This window comes from Thermobia domestica, chromosome 18 (assembly GCF_964235325.1).
Source record: "Thermobia domestica chromosome 18, izTheDome1.hap1.1, whole genome shotgun sequence".
Taxonomy (NCBI): Eukaryota; Metazoa; Arthropoda; class Insecta; order Zygentoma; family Lepismatidae; genus Thermobia; species Thermobia domestica.
Genome location: NC_137471.1, coordinates 38,524,396 through 38,545,616, shown reverse-complemented (window position 1 = coordinate 38,545,616; position 21,221 = coordinate 38,524,396). Strand labels below are relative to the sequence as shown.

Here is a 21,221-nt window from a genome sequence, read left to right as displayed (position 1 = left end):
TTAGAATACTTAAATTGTGTTTTTCCGATTGATACAAACAAATTTAGTGAGTGCGCTTGTTGCACTTTGGAACTGTATTTGCAAAAGTATACTTGGTATCATATGCCCGTAAGCGTTCTCCAAGTCCTATTTCTACCAATAGGCCAGCTTTCCGAAGAAGCACAAGAGGCTCGAAATAAGGCCAATAAGAAATATAGGGAACTCTTCACAAGAAAATTATCCAGAGTGAATACCAACACGGATTTAATTCATAGATTCCTGATCACCTCTGATTCATATATTGCTAGTAAACGTGATCCTGCCAAAACCAAACGTTCAGACATAATGTCCGAGGTACTACGATTGCTAAAAGTGATTGTTAATGATTTCTCCGATCATTCCGAACAGAGCAGTGACTTGTTTTTCCCATCAGTTTTGCGTGCTCACTGACTGTTGTTTATTGCCCTGACTATCTAATACAATGTACTCATTATCACTAAACGTTTCTTAAGATATAAGCTGATCACATCAATCCTACTGTTGTCCTTTCACCAATTGTGTAATCGTGTTCACTTTCTTACACATGTGTTACTTTTTTGGTAAATAATACACAAACAACATTCTTTATCAAAGAAATCGCATATTTCAATCGAATAGAACGTTAAAACTTGCCATAGGCAAATGTGCATCACACACTGAATAAAGTTCCCCTAGATCATGAAATCTCCCAATGTGCACCGCTGCAACGAACCGCGCTGCCTAAATCAAGTTTTGAAAATTATACCACCAGCGACAGAAAAGCGACGAAACACCAACGAACAACAAAATTACTCCCACGAAATATGTTAAATCAAATATATACGTGATTTTTTTTGCATTCAGATGTGTCTTACACTAAAAAAGTACCTCGGGTTGGGCGCGAACCAGCGTCCTAATAATTACTAATTTCATATACTTCCAACTTCGCCACCGAAACGATGGACGAAACCTCGTTTGTAAAAGGATAAATCATTGAGGTGTTAATTTAACCAATCACAGAATCCCTATATTCCGAGTTCTATTAGAAGGTGCAATGAACCATTTCAGATTTATTGCTTCCTGGTATTGTGTAAAACTCCGACCTGCACCTTCCGAGCCTCTGCTCTTTAGTACAATTTTAAACTGATGTATCGTGGGCAATCAAAACTTGATCCACGACATACTGGCACACCAATCACAGTGACCCATTGACCCGCTGAGACAAATTTTGATCCATTACCCATTATGAATCACTCTGCCCTTGTGTGACCAATTCCGACCCAATAAAACTTACCGCCAACTGTGACCCATTATGCCCGCCTTCCTCGCTACTGACTAAAGATGGTACACTTGTAATAAAAAAATTATACTTCCAGTAGATAGCTCCTTTCAACACGTACAGGCTGCAACACAAATGCCAAGTTGTAAGTTCTATCGCTATTATTATAATTGCAAATATCAAAATCCTAAAGGGCCTGAATTTCTTTTCTCATTAGAATCAAATAAAAAAAATAGAGGTGTTGGTTGTAAAACGTGGACACATTCACCAGTGTTCAGATGAAGTTGCCAACAATGCAGTGAGCAGAAGGGGTCGATAGGTCGTAATAGTGCGGTGAGTCAGTGTCACGGTGATTGGTGTTTTGCATTGGGTCACGTGCTGTTGACTCACGATCCACTGACCCATTTAAAAATCCTGATCCATTTGACCCACCGAGCCACTTCATCTCATTTTAACATGCCTTACTTCTTAAAAATACATCAACGCAAGTTTTCTCGATTGCGAATATTTGCAATTGACTCTCGAAGCAAGAAAAATTAACGCGCATATTTTATTGAATTTATAATTCACTTTTGGTGATAAACTTAGCAGTTGGCAACTATGCGAGTGCTTTTACAGTGCATAACATCTCTTCGACGCCAAAAACTGACTTTTCTTGTGAATGTGTGTGTGTGCAGAACAATAGTCCTTTGTCTCGAAGATGTTGGAATTTCTTTCTGCGTAGTTTGCTAGAACATTCGAGAAGGTGCTATATCATGCCACGTTTCCGGTTATTTCTAAGTCCAGTCGTGATTGGAAAATTTTCCAATTATCAGCCAATAAGGAAGAGTGTTAAGTCAAGTGCATACTTACTCATCACGTGCAAGGTGGTGACAAGAAAAGTGCGCCAGGTAATCGGGTACTGACAACCGGCGAGAGGACCACGCGTCCCAGCGCGAGGATCGGCGTTCTTGTAGAACTATGAGTTAGTTAAGAGTTTTGTGTTTGTTAAGTAAAAGAAATTAAAGTATTTAGCACTATGCCCGATATTAACTGAGATCTCAACCAAGAAGTTTTGTTATACAAGAAGTTTTCTTACACTTGTATCCAGGAATCGTAGGACGACACTAAAGGGAGGATCCCGCCTCAGAAGAAGTGTATCTGTAAGTAGCTTCAAAACGTATATTTGAGGAAATCGCAAGGAATTTATATTAGAACTATCCCGAAAACATCTTTTGACAGGAGCAAATCGTTCGACCAAAATTGAAGTGATTATTTCTTTTTACTTCTGATTAGTACGCTAGTTTCATCGACATTTAGCAGCAGTGAAAAAAAAGGAATAAAAATCAGCCACTATTAATGATCACGTGCACGTATAAATGGTTTTATGTGAATAGTTACGTATTTGTCTAATTATTTAGCTAGATAGGGAATTATTGAGAAAAGAGTACTCTACAAGCATGTGTATATGTGAATCTTGCTCTTATTATGTGTTTAATGCGAATGGTACAGATTTCATTTCTTATTGCTAGCTTGTAATATTTGTTTTTGTCTCAATCCGTACGTACGTTAACATTAAAATTCAATGTGATACTCATTTCATGTAAGATACACTATTTTGCTTTATAGCTAAATATGAGTAGTTGAAAGCAAACTCCCGGTGCTTTAATTATCTGATTTTTTTTATAAGTGTTAAATTTAGATGTTAACGCGAGAGTAGGTTGCGGTACGTACTTCATTTTAATATATGAGTAGTGAACTATCTCTCGCGGTATACAGTTGACTAGTACAGAAAAAAAAACGTAAAATTAAAATTTCTTCTGTTTTGATTTTTGCAATAGGATAGTTCGTACGCGACCAAACACGTTGCGACCGATCTCATCATTCGAGTATTTCCCAAGCTTGGATGAAGGTCGGCAAAGCATGTTTATGTATCCGAGTGAAGGAGAGGATTGGGAAAAATTTTAATTGGTAATTGGTCTAAATTGAGAGTGCAAGGCGAATCCGCGTGACCTCCTTCACCAAGCGATAGCATAATTAATTGGTGCCGAAACCCGGGACCCCTTTACAATAGCGCGACCAAGTTTGCATTCATTTTTGTACCTGTAACAAGAAAAGAATAAGGAGTGGTCTACGCAGTAAATTTGTGCATTACTAATAGCAAGTGTGTCTTATCTTTAATAGTCATGTGTGCATTGGTTGTGTATTCATTATGTTTATGTCCTTTGCATTATTTGAGAAACAGTCGGAACAATTTAATGATACGATTGAGGGTTTGAATAAAGAACAGATGGAAAGCGTTGTTAGTTTAAAGGAAAATATTGCGAGTTTGAAGGAAGAACAAATGGAAAGTGTCGTTAGTTTAAAGGAAGATATTGTTAGTTTGAAGCAAGAACAGGTAGAAAGCGTTGCCAGTTTGAGGGAAAATTTAGAGAGTAAGGAAGTGAAGGATAGGCAGATGTTATTAGAATATAACACCAATAGACATCATTCTCAGGTAGAAGATCAAATGTCGGAATTTCGGGTAAAGATCAACACCCATAGTGCATTTGTGCGAGAAGCGATGACCGGTTTACGAGAACAGAGCGGTGAGGTAAATGAAATACGGGATGACCTGGTAGAAATTAAGAAAGTAGTCGCTGAAAATAAAGATGATATCGCACAAGTTGTGACGCGGGTAGATAGATTAGAGTCTCACAACATCCAGTCTATTCAGCACGTTATCCAACAAGTACAAAGTATCAGGCGGTCCGGGTACAATACAGTAGGTCGACTAGAGAGAGGCCCAACCACGATAATAATAATAATCAGAATAGTAGGAATTATGAACAAGCCAACTTTGGGAGAAACAATCGGGAGAATAGGCGCGGACAGCATTTTACAAATGATGGATGTGTAAGTAATGAACGGTCGAACAGTGACCCTAGACGACAAAACAATAACAACAACCGTAATTTTGGGAATCGTTCCAACTGGTGAAGGGGAAATAGCCGCAATAACAATAACAGCAGATGTGGTTTCAATTTTCAGGCAAATAATGAACGGCAGAATTGGCGAGAGCGCACACCCGAGCGAGACGGTGGGCACACGTCCGATTATAGCCAGCAGGGAAACTAAGATCCGATGGGCTCGAAGGGGTCGCGTCCATCGAGAATAGCTCGTTCATAAATTCCCCGAATGTTATACGAGTTAGGAATTATACGCTGGCTACCGATGATGTTTTAGACAGTGATGGAAGGAGCGACGTGGAGGAAGATAGCGATGAGAGGGATCTTGTTACATCCTACGACTGGAATTGTTCCGCGTACATAAAAATAAAAGTTAATGACGTTTCAGTTAAAAACCTCCTCGATACTGGGGCAAATGCCTCGTTGATTTCATACGAATTTTGGAAAGAAATAAGTAAAGATATTTCCGCGCCCAGGTTGCAATCAGCTGACGACGTCCTTTTGGTTGATTACAGTGACCGTTTCAAAAGAAAGTGCAAGGGTAAAACTACGATGCCAGTCCAAATTGATGTATTGATCTTTTTGCTCGAGTTGTATGTGGTTCAAGATTTAAACGAACGTTTTATTCTGGGTGTCAATGCTCTTTCGCAATTACAGAGTATTGTTGATTTTAGTCAGGGAACGTTTTCGCTGGAATATGAAAATATTAGCGTCGTCATATCTTTGCTTCCCGTTCCGGTGCAATCCGCGTTGGAGGATAACGATGAGGAACCAAATGATGGCATCGACGTTAGAGAGCATCAATATATTAATCGCGTTGCGACTAGCGAGGAAGAAATTTTTCAAAAACAGGGTGCCACGCATGAACAAATTATTAATGCAGTTCAGAAATCAGATGGGTTAAATCAGCCCCAGAGAAATCAGCTGTTCGATTTTTTATTCAAATATAGAGAAATATTCACTAATTACCCCGGGAAGTGTAAAGGATTTGTATACAAAGCAGAAATTAATACTACGGAAGCGTTAGTGAGAAAACAATACCCCATACCCTACAAGGCCATTCCATTTGTTAGAAACGAGCTTCAAAAATTATTGCAGTTGCAAATCATAAAACCAAGTCAGAGTATACACAGTAACCCAATTTTAGTAGTACCCAAAAAGAATAATCAGTTTCGTTTATGTATCGATTTACGTATGGTCAATAGGCACTCCGTATTACGACAAGTAAGGCCTGAGCGAATCGAAGACTTACTCGTGAAATTGCAAGGAAAGAAATTTACCACAGTCATTGATTTACAACAGAGTTATCTGCAAACCGAACTACATCCAGATTCTCAAACATATTTTGCTTTTAATTTCGAAGGCTTATGTTATTAATATCAAAGAGTGGCGTTCGGATATCGAAATGGATCATCTGCCTTGAACGCGATGGTGGCATATGTTTTGGGGCCCGAATTGCATGGTAAAATCTGATTCGTCGACGACAATTTAGTAATGACCAATAGTTTTGAAGAATATTTATAATTATTAGCAGAAATATTTCAGAAATTTAAAGAACACGGAATCACTTTAAACATTGACAAATGTTTGTTTTGCGCCAAGGAAGTTCCATTTTTAGGATATGTAGTTAGCAAGGAAGGAATACGAAAAGATGAACGTAGTATAACAGCCGTTCGAGATGTACCAAAACTAACCAACATTAAAACTTTGCGTTTAGTGTTAGGGTTGTTCTCTTGGTCCGTTCGTTTGTTCCCAATTTTGCTATGAAAGCCGCCCCGTTATACGATTTGTTGAAAGAAAAGAAGAAATGGCTATGGAGCGAACAATGTGAAGTGGCATTCAATCAAATTAAACAGGATATTTGCAATAAAATTATGTTAGCTCATCCGGAGTTCAGAAAAGACTTTTACGTGCAATCCGATGCCGAATAGGATGTGGAATAGGAAGCATCCTCTGGCAGAAACATGGTGATGAAAAACGTATAATACAGTGCATTAGTAGGACGTTAACACCTACAGAACAGAGATATTCTACCACGGAAGCTGAATGTCTTGGGGTTATTTTTGCAATCAGAAAGTGGAAGTCAATGTTCTTAGGTAACCACGTAATTATTGTAACTGATCATCGTGCTTTATCGTATCTAGATCGGGTTAAACCGTGGAAAAATCGTTTACTTAGATGGGCCGTTGAATTACAGGAATTAAATTACGACGTACAATACATCCTAGGCTCTGAAAATACTATAAGTGACACGTTTAGCAGGCTCTTCCCCACCCATGAACACCGCCTACTGAAAGTTCATACCTTCCAAGTTTTGCAGGAAGAAGTCATGAATATAACACCGGAAAGGTTAGCTGCACTCCAACGTGAATGTTCCGATTACGCTAATGTCATTCCTGTTTTAGAGGGTAACGCAGACGAAAGAGAATTTAAGAATGGTAGGTCGTGGAAAAAAGTTTTACAAGCTGGACAATCATATTTTGTTAGTTCGAGATTTTCACCAACCTGATCAGCGGAAAATTTGTCCCTCCAACACTCACACAAAATATCTTAGTTGCGTACCATACCGACATTCATCACTCAGGCGTTTAAAGAACTTTTTCAATAATTTCGAAAGCATTCCATTGGAAAGGGTTGCGAACAGCCGTCAAAAACTTCATTCGCGATTGTATTACTTGTCAGCGTATGAAGCCTGACCAACATCCACCCGCGAAATTGATGAATACAATACCCGTAAATGCAACGAGAGACGCAATTAGCAGAGATTTTCTCGGAAGTTACTCTACAGGTCAAACTCAGAAAAGATTTGATTTGGTAATAATGGATCTTTACGCTCGTTACTGTACTGCATTTGCGTTACGTACGTCAACGGCAAAGGCTGTAGTAAGGTGCCTGGAAGAATTCTACTTCCCTATGTTAGGATTAGTCCGAGTAATCTTTACTGACAATGCACCTGTATTTCATTCGAAGCAGTTTTTAAAGGCCATGAAAAAGTACAATGTAGTTGTTCGTCATACACTCCGTATCATCCTATGGAATCATTAGTGGAAAACGTTAATAAAAATTTAGTACAAACTCTTAGAACGTTGTGTTTGTCATCTCATAAAGAATGGGCTGAATACTAAACCCAAGCAGTATTGTTGTATAATTACTCCATTTCCCAAACTCTTGGTGTTTCACCTGCTAGCTTACATTTAAATATCAATTCGTCAAGACCCATTTTCGCCCATTTTGGGATAAACGTCCAGGAAGCAATCACAGCTGAGGATTCGATTAATTGGAGTAATAAGCTTGTCATGGCTGATTTACGTAGAAAACGAAAAGTTGCCGCACGCAATGAAAAGTGGAATCAAACCCAGCAGGGAAAAAGATTTGTTGTTAAGGGAGACCTAGTGTTTGTTCTAACCATTGCCACCTGTAGAGTTAAGTATTTGTTCTTACTAACCACTAAATCTATTTCTGGACCCAAAATTAACAGCCGAAGATGGGAATTCCAACCTGGCCGGTCATATGTTGATAGGTGTTTTAAAGAGAGAGCAGACTTTTTGTAAGTGCATGTAAGAGCTCGGCACTGAGGATTTAGCGAATGTGAAATCTTCCGCAAAATTATAGAACATGGCCTCTATCAAGTATTATTTAAAAAGATCGTTGTGTTGCCATTCGACAAGTCAGGTGTTATTTCCTGAGCTCCACAAGAGTGGGTATTAACTAGAGTTGTTGAAATTTTTCCAAGCGAAAGATGCCACTGGGTACTTGTGGGTAAAACGTATAAAAATTAACAAAGAATAATTATAAAAAAACAGCAATAACATCCAAAAATCCACCTCAAAAATTCAGTCCATAGCTTGTATTTAAATTCTGATTCATAATATTATTTTTAATCGTGTTTTTCAGTACATGCCTGGATTCAGAATTGGCTTAACTCGAAATGTATTTATTTAGAGATCTCCAGAATGGAATAATATTCCATAGTGAATTATAGATAATGAATTTGCTTTGCGCTGATCAAATCCATTGTAAAAGAGTTCAACTGTAGTCGGAAAAAAGAACAATTCGACTACATTCTTCTTGATTTCAAATATGCAATTTTTGAGAGTTTTTCGAAACAAAGCATTTCAAGAAAGGCCGATTTCTATTTTCACAAAATTTTGTTCCTTCGTATTTGAAATAAGTAAAATAATGACGGTAGTATTTAACATTAAGGTACATCCGATATGATTTTCCGGTTCGTCTCACGTTATTACTATTGTAGGATCCGTCAAAGTTTGGTGCTTTTTCAATGTTTGTGATACTGTAGCGTCTGTAGTCTGCAAAATGGACAGTAAGTGTTGTAATACGTCTTTTATTAATGTAATTTGAAATTTGTAAGAAACTGATGTGGTGCAATTTAAAAAAAACTTTGTATATATTTGGTTGGCAATATTGTTCACTGGCTGTTCATGCCTAATACATGTGTCCTCTCCCTGCTCCCTACAAAGTTTCATTTCTCTCTCTTTTTGGATTTTCCGTTATGATCGTTGGATATTATATATATATATATGAGAGAGAGAGAGAGAGGTGTGTCATTTATAATATCAGATCATGATAACCGATAAAAAAGAGGAAGGGAAGCGAAACTGCACGAAAGAACTAGAAGACGGGAACACCATACTGGCAACACCACCAAGTTGACAGTGTTGAAAACTTAATATAAAATTTGGTTTTTTCGAATGGCATTACGTCAGTTTATTAAAAATATCAAATTTACATTTAAACGAAAACAAACTATACCACACTTACTGTTTATGTTGCAAATATACGACGTTGTAGTGTTAATTAAAAAATAACACCATTTTTGAAAGCTACAATATTAATAACGCAAGTAGGAGGGATGTTCAAGGCATATCGAATTATTTTAGCTTCAAATATTATGACCATTTGACGTATTACCAATAAGTAGCAACAAAATAAGAAATTGAAAATTTACTTGTTTCGAAAGGACGTATTTTGAAAATTGCATAAATTACTAACACGTCAAATTACGCAGATTGTTTTTCAGAAACACGAAGACCGTAATGTTTATACACTTCCAGAGATATGATAAACTTGGGAATACTGCTTAAAATTACGCATTTGGGAAAATTGTTAAACATGATTGTTGCTCCTTTTCTTTTTTATAAAAGACAACAACTTTTGGTAGTTATGATTCCAACAAGTTATTACAATTACATTATTTTAAGCAATGTTGCTACTTTATCATTAGCTATCAAATCCCTGGGGCGGTTTAAGATATCGAAGTACTGTAAATACCATTATGAGTTTTGTTTTTCAAAAAATAATTTACGTAATTAGATGTGGTAGTTATCTATGTACTTTTTTTTAAATAAGGCCCTTTAGAAAAGTCACTCTCGCATTGACCTATAAATTTGTTCTTTTTACTCGAAATGCGTCAAATGACGATCATAGCATTTGACTTTAAATGTAGATTTGAAATTTGTAATAACTTGACGTAGCGTTTGAAAAACCATAACTTCATATTGGGTTGGCAACACTGTTGAAATGGTGTTGTTGCCTATTACGTGCAAGCGTGTCCTGTATCTTCTAGTTGCTTTGTCCAAAATTTGACTTCGCTTCCTCTTGTTTTTTTTTTTCGTTATCAGGGCTTGACATAAATTACGCACCCTATATTATCAATACGTCACGTACTTACCGAGATATTCGGAATTTTGTAAAAGCTGAGAATTTTGCGCTGTAGAAGTTTGTAACGCTGTCAGCTTTTACAAAATTCCGAATATTTCGGTAAGTACTTGACTTATCGACTTCAAATAAACGTGAGAATGGTTCTTGTGACGTACCAAATTGCCATATAAATTTTAAACCGTAATGTACTTATGGCCTTTTTCGAGTTATTGCACCATATCCAAACTCGACTTTTGTCTTTTCTGTTATGTTAACACTGTTTTTCGGACCCATCTAAGCTTGATGTCAATTTGAACCGTTCTAGCCAATATTTAAATTATTGTGCAAAACTAGTGTGTAGCTCACTCCCTTTGTGTGCAAAAGTTGTTTATATGTGACACATATTTAACGTTGTTTCTCGAGAAGTTTGCAACACTGACCTGCGTGTATGATATCTTTCGTCTTCCTTTTTAGTGTTGAATTCAATTATGAAATACAATTTAGGTCGTCCTATTTTTAAAAAATCAACTTTATATTGGGTTGGCAACACTGTCTATCCGGTGATGTGAAATAATACGTCTACCAATGTGCCCTTTTGTATAGTTGCTTCGTGCAAAGTTTCGCTTCTCTCTTTCTTTTGGTTTCTCCGTAATCAAGGTTTAACATTATGAATGACGCACCCGGTACATATATATCGGGTGTAAAAAATCAATAGGCTCTCGAAACCTAAGAAAACGCACTTTAAAGATTAATAGCTCTACTATTATGCGATCGATCGAAGTCGGATCAAGACATTATTTAGAATGTACTATGTCCCATATTCAGATTCAGACGTTACGAGCTACGACCTAATCTCTTCACTTGAGGCCGGTTTAAGAAAGTTTTTGAATTCTAGAAATTCGATTCCTTGGAAGCATTGGGAGGAACTCTTCAAGCTTGTTTACATAGATTGTAGAGGAAACTGATGTCTGAAAAGAAGAACGTTACCCTATGCATCTCAAGAGACGGAACAATTTTCAAGATTTTGAGTTAAGGTATCGTTATATATTAAATTTTTATCTTATTTACATAAATATTTTTCTTTCTTTTGTAGTGCTGGAATTATAATGAGATTTCAGCCTGAGTTGGTTTAACACTTTTAACAATCATGACTCAAACGTTGCGTCATGCAGAAATAGAGTCGATTATTAGTGCTCATCACCTATCTAGTACACACAAACTTTTTTCTAATATATTGTCTAAAGGAATACTGTACAAAAATAAATAAACACAGTTTTGAGACGTGTCCACCTATCTGGGATTGTTATGTCATACTGAAAACAGTTTTACCAACTCACTAATTTGAGTGCATGGTGTATGATTATATTTTGGCATCTGGATAATGTCTAAGAAAGCCATAGTTGCTTGGCGAAACGTTACACTTTTTTAGTTGTTTATAATAAAATGTATTGCTTTGCTCAGCGAGTAATTTGATTATAATTCAACTTTTGTTTTAATCCATTAAGACAACATTAACTGCGTGTGAAAGACGACTGCTGTAAGTGAATATCACTGTAAAAATTCTTTTTGGTCCATTCTGTGGATTATCTGCGATTACCGTGCAACCCAATTTTGTGGTTAATAGGGAGTTTACTTTATTAAAAATAACTTCAAGTAAGGATTTGAGATGTAAGTGAACGCAAGTCTAAATACCAGTCGGCGCTCCAGTCCGTTCCTTGTTGCCCTTTTGCATTTGAATAAATAATTATTTCTGTCAATATTAAGCCTAATTACATAATCCTCTTTCTCAGGTCAAAAACAAGTAGTCCATCCAGCAATAAGGGCATTGTCCCGCAACATGATGACTCTCAACCAGAAGCGTCTGAGAAAGGCATGACATTGGGGGCGGTAAAATAGTAAATCTTGTGTTCCAGTTTGATACGAGCCGTTTTGCTCAATCTGTGATATTGTTCGCTTGTATCTTGTACTCAACGCTGAATGCTCCCTATTGCGAAGTTTACTTTTTGTTTCCTGTTTTCATTATTGTAGCTGAAGGTTATTTCGGTGTAGGTTATATATTGTGTTAGATTGGTAGGTCGTGTTGTCTTAAATATTACCAAACTGTTAATTTTACCAAATATTAAATATTACAAATATTACATTAGTCACACGTGATGGAAAGTAAATTGTGTATACATACCTGGTATATCAGGTATCAAAAAGATCAACCGGTAAACTTCGACAGGTGATTCTCATATCAAAATTAGAAAAAAGTATTTATATCAATTTCTGGTCAAACATCCATAGTTCCGGTGCTATTTAATGCCGAAACGTGAAAAACTGATATTTAAGGGTTTATCGCCCCCTACTATTGGAACAAATCATAGTCAGGTGAAGACATTATTAGGAACTATTATCCACCCTATTTAAATATCCATGTTTCAGGATCATCCGGCCAAGGCGCTACGAATTGCACAGAGGAACTAGAGGTATTTCATGACTTCTCTTTGAAGCTACAATATGTTTTCTATAGTTGCATAACTTCGAAAAATATTTGTTGCTACATGAAAGTAAAAAAAAAAGGTGATTTTCGATTACTAATAGTAAAATGAAATGATTTTTAATTGGCATTCACATGAATATTGCCATTAGTACTTAAAAGTATCTCCTCGTACTCCAACTTCCTCAATAGAATTCGTTGCGCAAGTGCTGCAGGATATTTGAATAGGGTGCATACTGTTTGGTAAGTGGTCACCCGACTACGATCGTCTCATAATAATCCGAGAGCTATGTGCCCTTAAAAGATCATTTTTTCAAGATCTCGGCAGCCGATAGCTCCGAAACTATGGACTTTTGACCACAAGTTCATATTTCTCTTCACGTATCTTGATGTGAGGAACCACTTCTGTAAGATTGCGCATTGAATTTTTTGACACCCGAAATATTATCGAGATAAACTACCCCCTGTGAATAAAGTTCTAATCCTGGTATAAACCAGGTCAAATCATTTAATATGATTTTTTAATTTATAACATCATATTACTTACCTCAGTTCCGGTCCATTTTAATTCCGATGAAAAATTTTAGGTGACAGCATTTGTTTTATAAGACGTATGATAACAGTTACCATCAAGTCGTTCGTGGAAGGAAAAGGATCACTCAGATTACTCAGGGGGGCTCATATACAAAGCCAAGGTTACAATCATGCGCTTCGGAATATAATAATTTACTGGAGATTGATATAAAAACCCGGGAAGTGTAGATAAAATTAAAATATAGAAATTGGGGACATAAATCTTCCAGATATAATATTTAAGGTGAGTGATACGGAAATTGAGATTTTTTTTTTTTTTGTTTGTTTTGAAATATATATTTCTACATTGGTTGAGAGTATTTTTTTAGTTTGTGCTGTTTCGATCGATCGATCGTTTTTAAATTAAATGTTTTATTCGAAAGGGGTTCCGGTCTTGTTGAGGCAGGGATCTGCACTACTTGGCAAATGGATTTATATGGTCATGATAATGAGAATCGGATTAAAAACTAATTTCTTTATACTCTCCTTACATTACTTTATTTTACAATATTCCATTAATTTTTGCTTATCTTAACTGAGTCATCGTGTCCTTTTTGGAATTAAGGTTCTGGGTAGTATAGCTGTACATCTCCATTGACTAAATTCTAAAAAATAAAAGAAATACATTTTTTTCTTAAATTCAATTCTAGCTATTATTATTATAGAATATACATATATATATTGCAGACAATATTTTTTAACAAACGCGTCTCAAAAAGTACGAATTATGTCAAATTAATTTCAGGTATGATTTTATGCACAGAAAATATGTGATTCATTTCTGAAACAGTAGTTGATATGCTTATAATTAGTTATTGTAAGTAAACTCAGAACACACATGAAATACCCGCTAAGATTTTTGAACGCTTTAAAAGGGAAATATTTTAAATACTGCATATTTTTATTTCCTTTGGTATTATTTGTTCGTCACCATAATAATAAACCTACACGGTTTGAAATGTTAGCTTCCTCAAAACTGAAGCAGATGATTACTAAAGATATTTTCCAGTTTATAACTAGCAGAATGTATTTCCACAAATTTCTGTGATGATAGAAGTTTCCGTGTATTCTAAATCGGTTCCAACATCCGGTTCCACCCCATCAATTTGTAAGAATGGAATCCAAATATTTTTAACTTACAAGTGTTGGAAAACTGTTCAGCATGCATTTCCTTCAGTTTTAAAGAAAGAAATTTCAAACTATATTAGGCAGAAATGTATATTGTCTGAATATTTTCTATCTACAGAAAATATTCTCTAAGTATTTTCTGTAATGTACAGAAAGTATTTTTTAAATATTTTCTCTGATGCACAGAAAATATTCTTTTGTGATGTACAGAAATAATCTCTGTATATTTTCTAAGGTACAGAAAATATTCACTAAATATTTTTGTCATATAAAGGAAGTATGTTATCATAAAAAGGAAAATATTGTCTAAACACTTTTTGTCATGTACAGAAAATATTCACTATTTTTTTCTTGTACAGAAAACATTTTCTATTATTTATCGGAATTATTTTAACAGATATTTTACAGAACATTAATCTTTGATAAAAATCAATTAAAAATCTTCAGAAAACATTTTAACTTGCCTACTCAATACATTGTAAAATTATTTAGAAAAATTTTTCTTCATCCTTGATTATTTTCTGTTTTCTGCAAGCCATTTTAAAATATCCCATGCGAAACATTTTAAAAACCATTCCGTTAGCATTGTATAAAACGTTTCAAAATCGTACTGAAAAAAATTATTGGAAACTTTTTTAACGGTGTATAAAATATTTCTACGTTTCTTAGTGTATTACAGGCATATTTTAAGTATTACTTGGAAAATGTTATCAAAAACATATGGAATGTATGTGCTTAAGGGAAGTAGGATACATTTTCTGAAGGAAAATATCACGTTTTAGAAACGTTGTAAAAGATGTAATTGCTGTGTGGGTATCGGCCAACATAAGTACACTTTTGAGACTTCAAATTATTTCCCTTGGTAAAAGTTAGCTACACTTGATGCAAAAATAAATTTTTCCACAGTACAGGTTGATATGCTAATGTGAAGTGCCTTTGTTACTAACCACTTTGATACACAGAGCAAACATGGGTAACATTTTTATAAGTAACCATTTCTATTTGAAATTTTTTTTCGCCCAAAGGTGCTTGCCTGAAGTAGTGCAATTTAAACTGCTTTCACACCAAAACTTAAGAGTGATTTCTGAAAACCTCTATAAAATAAATGGTTTCCTACATTCGATTTGATAGTTTAATTTTATTTATGGGAGAAAGCATTGTCTCATGATTGGACTTGCAGCTGCATGGAACTTGCATCTTCATTTATTTTTTGACACACAAATTTTCAACTTTACTTTAACTTTAGCCTCGTTAGAAGCACTACCCTTAATAAATTTACTCTGCAGTAACAGACAAAAATTTTCCTGTTTGTGTTGACTAATTCATTTTGGAAGTTTTTCATCTTCCTGACAAGAAGATGAGTATAAGTACCCTTAGTGACGCATAACAAAGAACTTAGAACCCCAGAAAGAGACATCACGCCATCCTTGTTTATGGATTTTATGGACCTAAGTTAGTGTTGTACACGTTTTCGATTAAACACAATGATTTTTAAGATAAACAATAAAAATTTCGCTTTTTGTCTTTATTCGCATTAATCGGGTGTAACGCCGAATTTCGCGAAAACTCGTGATAATATAAATGTGACTTCTGGTTCTGAAACGAAAAGTTTGATGTTTCCTAAATCATATACGCATTTTTATAACGTTTCGCACATATATCATTAGCAAAAATATTACGTCTCTACACATGGGAATTTAAATAATCTTTTTCCCGGAGAGCTTTTCCATATTCATTGCAAGTATATGAGTCGTCCTTATGATTATGCATATGGGACCTCAAAAGACTCCTGTGCTCAAAAGCTTTGTCACACGAATACCAGCGGCGCGATTTCACCTCTTTATGACTAAGCGTATTGTACTACAATCTAGCTTTTTGAGTTATCCATTTTCCTCCTTCAATACAAATAAATGACTTCTTTCCGGTATGAGTTTGCATATGGTACCTTAAATGTCCCCTTAATTTAAAACCTTTGCCACGCTCAGTGTTATTACGTTCTTCCACTCCTGTATGGGTAAAATGTTAAGATTTGATGTAAGGCTTCATCGTAAATGCTTTGGCACATTCAGCGAATTTATGTTGCATCTCTTGTATAAGAAGTATATACAAGCTTAAGCAATCTTCTTGGCAAAAACCTTGCATCACTCAGCGCACCAATGTGATCTATCTCCTCTTTGAGTAAACATGTGATACTTTTAACAATTCTTGTTGCTAAAACCTTTCTGGTAGTCAGTGCATGGATGTAATTACTGTCGTGCAAGTTTATGCACATGGAGCTTGAAATGAGTTTTGTGCTCAAAAGCATTGCCGCATTGAGCGAAGAAATGTTTTTTTCTCCTGGATGACCATACGGGACGTTAAAAATCTGCGCTTATAAAAGGGTCGCCACAGTCACTGCAAATGATTGACCCTTCATGTTATGACTTACGATCTGTACTTTCAAGGCATGCTCACTAGTCAATCCCTTAACACACTGAGCACAGATATGTGGTCTTTCAGCTGCTTAATAAGATTTTATTTTCCAATACATTCCTAATTGTGTTCTTTCCTATTACTAGGATAGGCGTGTGAGGAATATGTTCTATTAGTAGGCACCTCAAACAGAACACTGACTGAAACTATTTGTTTTTTAAGCTTTATGAATAAGCATTTATATTTTAAAACTACTCCTTCAATCAACTATTTTGCCACACTTAGTGAAAATATGTCTGCTTTCTGCTTTCCTATGATTAACCATGTGAACTGCATCCCAGTTTTTCAAGTAAGTCTTTCAACAATGAATGCAGCGATTTCGGTGTATGCCAGTATGAAGACACACTAGATTTTTTAAAAGATTTCGTAATAAACGCTGTACTATAATTAATGAAACGTCCTTTCGCTTGCACTACTAAGAATGAGTTTTTTAACAAACTGTCGTACAGAACGCTTCGACAAAGAGAACACATGTCTATCAATGTATAAATATGTTTCTTCGGAGTATCTTAATGAGTAAAGGTCTTCCCAGAGTAAGTGCTACGATGTAGTTTTTCACTAGAATGTATAAGTGTCTCGTTCCTCAAATTGCCTTTAGCAATAAATGTTTTCCTACAGTGAAACCCAGAATATGATCTGTCCGAATAGACGTAAAACTTCAATCCTTCTGAACTACTCTACAGTACTTGGAACCGGAGATATTTGTACAGTAAATTTTTCAAAGCAAGTATTTAAAAATGTTTTTTATATTCTCACTTTTGTTTGCTTACTATACTGAAAACAAAATATTCTTTGCTCTTATGTAGATAAAGTTTTTAACAATTGGTGCCTAAAAGGACTTCCAGGCTTACAAGTTATGTGTTTCTTCTATCCAAATGAGCAAAATTACTCTTTACATAACACATAGTAGATTTCGGATTACTAATGTTCATCACAATTACTTGATTAGTAACATAATAAAGTAAGTCCGGGTGTAGTAAGATAAAATGTCCTCTTGAATTACTCTGCATTATTGTGACGTTCTCTTTCTTCATCGACAATTTGAAATAAAAATATATTTTCACAACTGAATAATTTTGAGAAAATTGTGGGTACGAAAGTGGATAGTTTTGAAAGGCAGGTTCTACAGCCCGTTTTTTCAAACCAGAATTACAACATGACATTTGTAGCAAAACCTTAGACATATTGTCCGCAACTGCTTCATCTTCTCGTATATGAAAAAGACTGAGCTCCTTTTTGACTTCTCTGTTACCTCTTCGCTAAACTTGGAAGCATGGTGACTTTTACATGCATGAGCAAAATGTTCCAATAAATAAGTATTTTGCCACAATTAATCTAAGCATGGCATCAATTATCAGTATGAATAAGCACGAGAAACTTTTAGTTTCTTTTTTAAGCAATCGCCTTCTAAGAATAAGCACAGCGACGTGTCTTTTTTTAATAATAGCCTTGATGCAATAACTAACATGATGTAAAATCTTAAATGTATGAGTAAGAATGCAGACTATCAAATTGCTTGTGTAATTGAAGGGCATGCCACTAAAAGGGATTAGATTTGGATTTCACATATATCAATGATCATCTGGATTTTTAAGGAAGTTTTGGTTGAAATTCTTTTGCTGCTTACAGTGCAAATAATCGACATTCAATTCTATAAGTATTTATAACACGTAGTATAGTGAACATATACTGAACTAAGTGCTAGCGTTTGGTCTTTCACATCCATTAGTACGTATTCGGACCCATAAACTACCTTTCTGAATTGAGACATTGTCCCATTATGTGTTGCAATGTGGCTTTTAACCCTCGGATGCATGTGTGGGGTCATTTTGACCCCAACATGCTTTTATTTCCTAGTATTACAAGGAAATCTCACTGAAAAATCCTGATGTTCTGTGACATCTAAGCAGGATGCTTCAACTACAAAAGAATGTAAACACATTTGTTTTGCAAGTTATTATTATTTATTTTTTTTACCATTTTTTATCATTACCCATCTATTACATATGTGGGGTCAATTTGACCCCAGTTTCAAAATAGTTTAGAAACGTTCAAAATAAAAAGTTTGGCCTGGATATAATGTTCAGCTATACCCAAAGTAGAGAAAATCTTTTAAAATCAGTATTCCCCGGTGGATAAGTGGTTACTCTCACCGCCTTGTAATCAAGGGGTCCCGGGTTCGATTCCCGGTGGGGACACATATGATTCGGATCCCACGTTAAACTGTAGGTCCCGTCCTTAGGACGTCATCATCATCCCATGGAAGGCAATGAAAAACCACCATGGGCTCATCTTGCCCAGGGACCTTCGGGTCAAAGACCTGCCTTAGGGCAGAACAACAATCATCATCATTCGAATTATCGAGGGATGATGATGAATCTTTTTGTAAAACTGGATATTTTTTATAAGTTTTGATTTCGAGATCTTATTTTCTCTGGGAATAAACTTATGCTCTTGTAAAATTTCCATAAATTCGCATATTGCTGCAAGTATAGTAAAAATTTGTCGCGAATAAAAGGTTGTTTTATCTTATTTGAAAATATTTTTTTCCACTGTAACCTGACAACACTGCAATCAGTTGTTGTTGACAGACCGCGTGTATAGTCGGACGACATTTCTACAGTGCTCCGCTCTCATGTTTGTTTGTGTTGCAGAAACAATTGCACACCGTGTGTGAAAGAACGCCGCATTTTAGGTTTGAACAAGTGCATGCTTATTGCTTTTACGTGATTTTATAAAATCCTGTTTATTAGACTGAAAGTGCCATAGACAGTAATGACAAAAAGAGGATTGTCTCTAAATGAAATAAACGAACTGCTTACGGAGGAGGATGATAATGGTGTTGCCAGCAACTTGGACAGTTTTGACGAAGATGATGGAGTTTCAGAGGAGGAAAACATTCCGAGGGAAGACAGTGATTTTGAAATGGATAATGGTGGTGATGATGATGAAGAAGAAGAAGAAGATGCAAGGGATGAGCAAGCGTCTTTCGGTATGATTTCGAAGAATGGAATTGAGTGGAAAAGCAAACCACCCGGTGTTCACCAGACTGCTAGGCACAACATCGTAAGGAATGTACAAGGTCACCCGCGGGGCTTTGTCTTGACGTCACCCAAAGATGCCTTTGATTTGTTCATTTCCCGTAACATTTTGGAGGAAATTGTGCAGTGCACGAATTTAGAAGGAAGAAGAGTGGCAGTGAAATCAGTGAAAAAGTGGACTGACCTAACATTAGAAGAGCTTCAGGCTTTTATTGGCATCCTTCTTATCGCAGGTACTGAGAGAAGTTGGGATGTTCCTATTCGCGAACTTTTTCTCAACAAATTCGCTAATCCGAAATACAAAGCAACTTTTGGCGTGAATCGTTTCGAAGATATCAGAAGACTGCTCCGGTTCGATGACAAGCGAACCCGCGCTTTGCGTCTGGAAACTGATCACATGGCTGCATTTCGATATATCTGGACACTTTTCATAGAAAATTGTCGAAAAGTTATGGTTCCCGGAGTTTTCCTCACGATTGATGAACAGTTAGTGCCTTTCCGTGGGAGATGCAAGTTTGTGCAGTATATGCCAAGTAAACCAGGTAAATACGGCATTAAGATCTTCTGGTTGTGTGATGCTGAGAACTTTTAAGCAAAAGACGGTTTAGTGTACTTGGGACGACAGCCAGGGGAACCAGTTCAAACTAACCTCGCCAGCAACGTCGTGAAGACATTGTGCTACACGCTGCGGAACTCCGGCAGTAATATCACAACTGATCAGTTTTTCACAAGTTATGATTTAGCTAAGGAACTGTTGGTACAAAATGTAACTATTGTTGGTAGAATAAAGAAAAACAGACGTGAAATTCCACCTGCGCTGGTCAATGTTAAGTCAAGACAGCCTAGCACATCACAATTCGTCTTCAATAAAGATGTTACCCTAGTAAGCTACGTACCGAAAAAGAATAAGAACGTCATTCTACTCAGCACCATGCATCATGACACAGGCGTGGATGAGGAAGATTCCAAGAAGAAGCCAGAAATCATAAAATTTTACAACCAAACAAAGAGTGGAGTTGACGCCATGGACAAATTGGTTCAAACATACACCTGTAGGAGACAGACGCGTCGCTGGCCAATGGCCCTCTTTTATAATGTAATCAACGTAGGCGCTCTCAATGCATACACATGCTACTTATCACAACATCCGGATTATCATTCAGGGATCAGTCACAAGCGCCGTGTCTTTCTAACTGAGTTGGCGAACGAACTGATTCTTCCTCACATCAGGCTGAGGTGCCACAGTTTGAACCTAAAGAAACCAGTGATTGATGAGATGAAACTCTGCGGTGTAGAGAGGGAAACAAAGGCATTGGCTCCTACATCTTCGAACAAGAGAGTAAGATGTCAGATCTGTACAAGGGAAGAGGACAGGAAGACATCACAGCGTTGCAGCAGATGTGAGAAGTATGTGTGCAAATTTCACAGTAGTGTGTTAGTAGTGTGTTCTGAATGTCAGTGATGTGTATTGATGTGACAAAGCCAAAACATGGGTACTTTCTTCATATTTAGTGTTGTTTTCCTTGCTCAAGAAATCTTTTGTTTCAAGTAAGATTATGGTGCTGAATTGCAGCTCGGATAAGTGTAAGTGAACTGTTACTCATATTAATATGAAGAAGAGTGAACTATTTTTAACTATTCGGAAAGCGAGGAAGAGGAAAACAGTT

The 21,221-nt window shown here is 36.2% G+C and overlaps 1 protein-coding gene across 2 annotated transcripts in view; it reads right to left on the bottom strand.

The window, feature by feature from the left end:
- LOC145675968 (uncharacterized) overlaps positions 1 to 21,221 on the bottom strand; it is a 63,771-nt gene that overhangs the window by 21,625 nt on the left and 20,925 nt on the right. Inside the window, exon 3 of one of the 2 annotated variants that reach the window (XM_081746791.1) lies at positions 13,384 to 13,518. The exons of the other annotated variant lie outside the window; for it this stretch is intronic. Coding sequence (XP_081602917.1) covers positions 13,512 to 13,518 — 7 coding nt within the window. The 3' untranslated portion in view covers positions 13,384 to 13,511. Of the gene's footprint in view, positions 1 to 13,383; positions 13,519 to 21,221 lie in introns of those variants that run through there. 2 annotated transcript variants of the gene reach the window in all.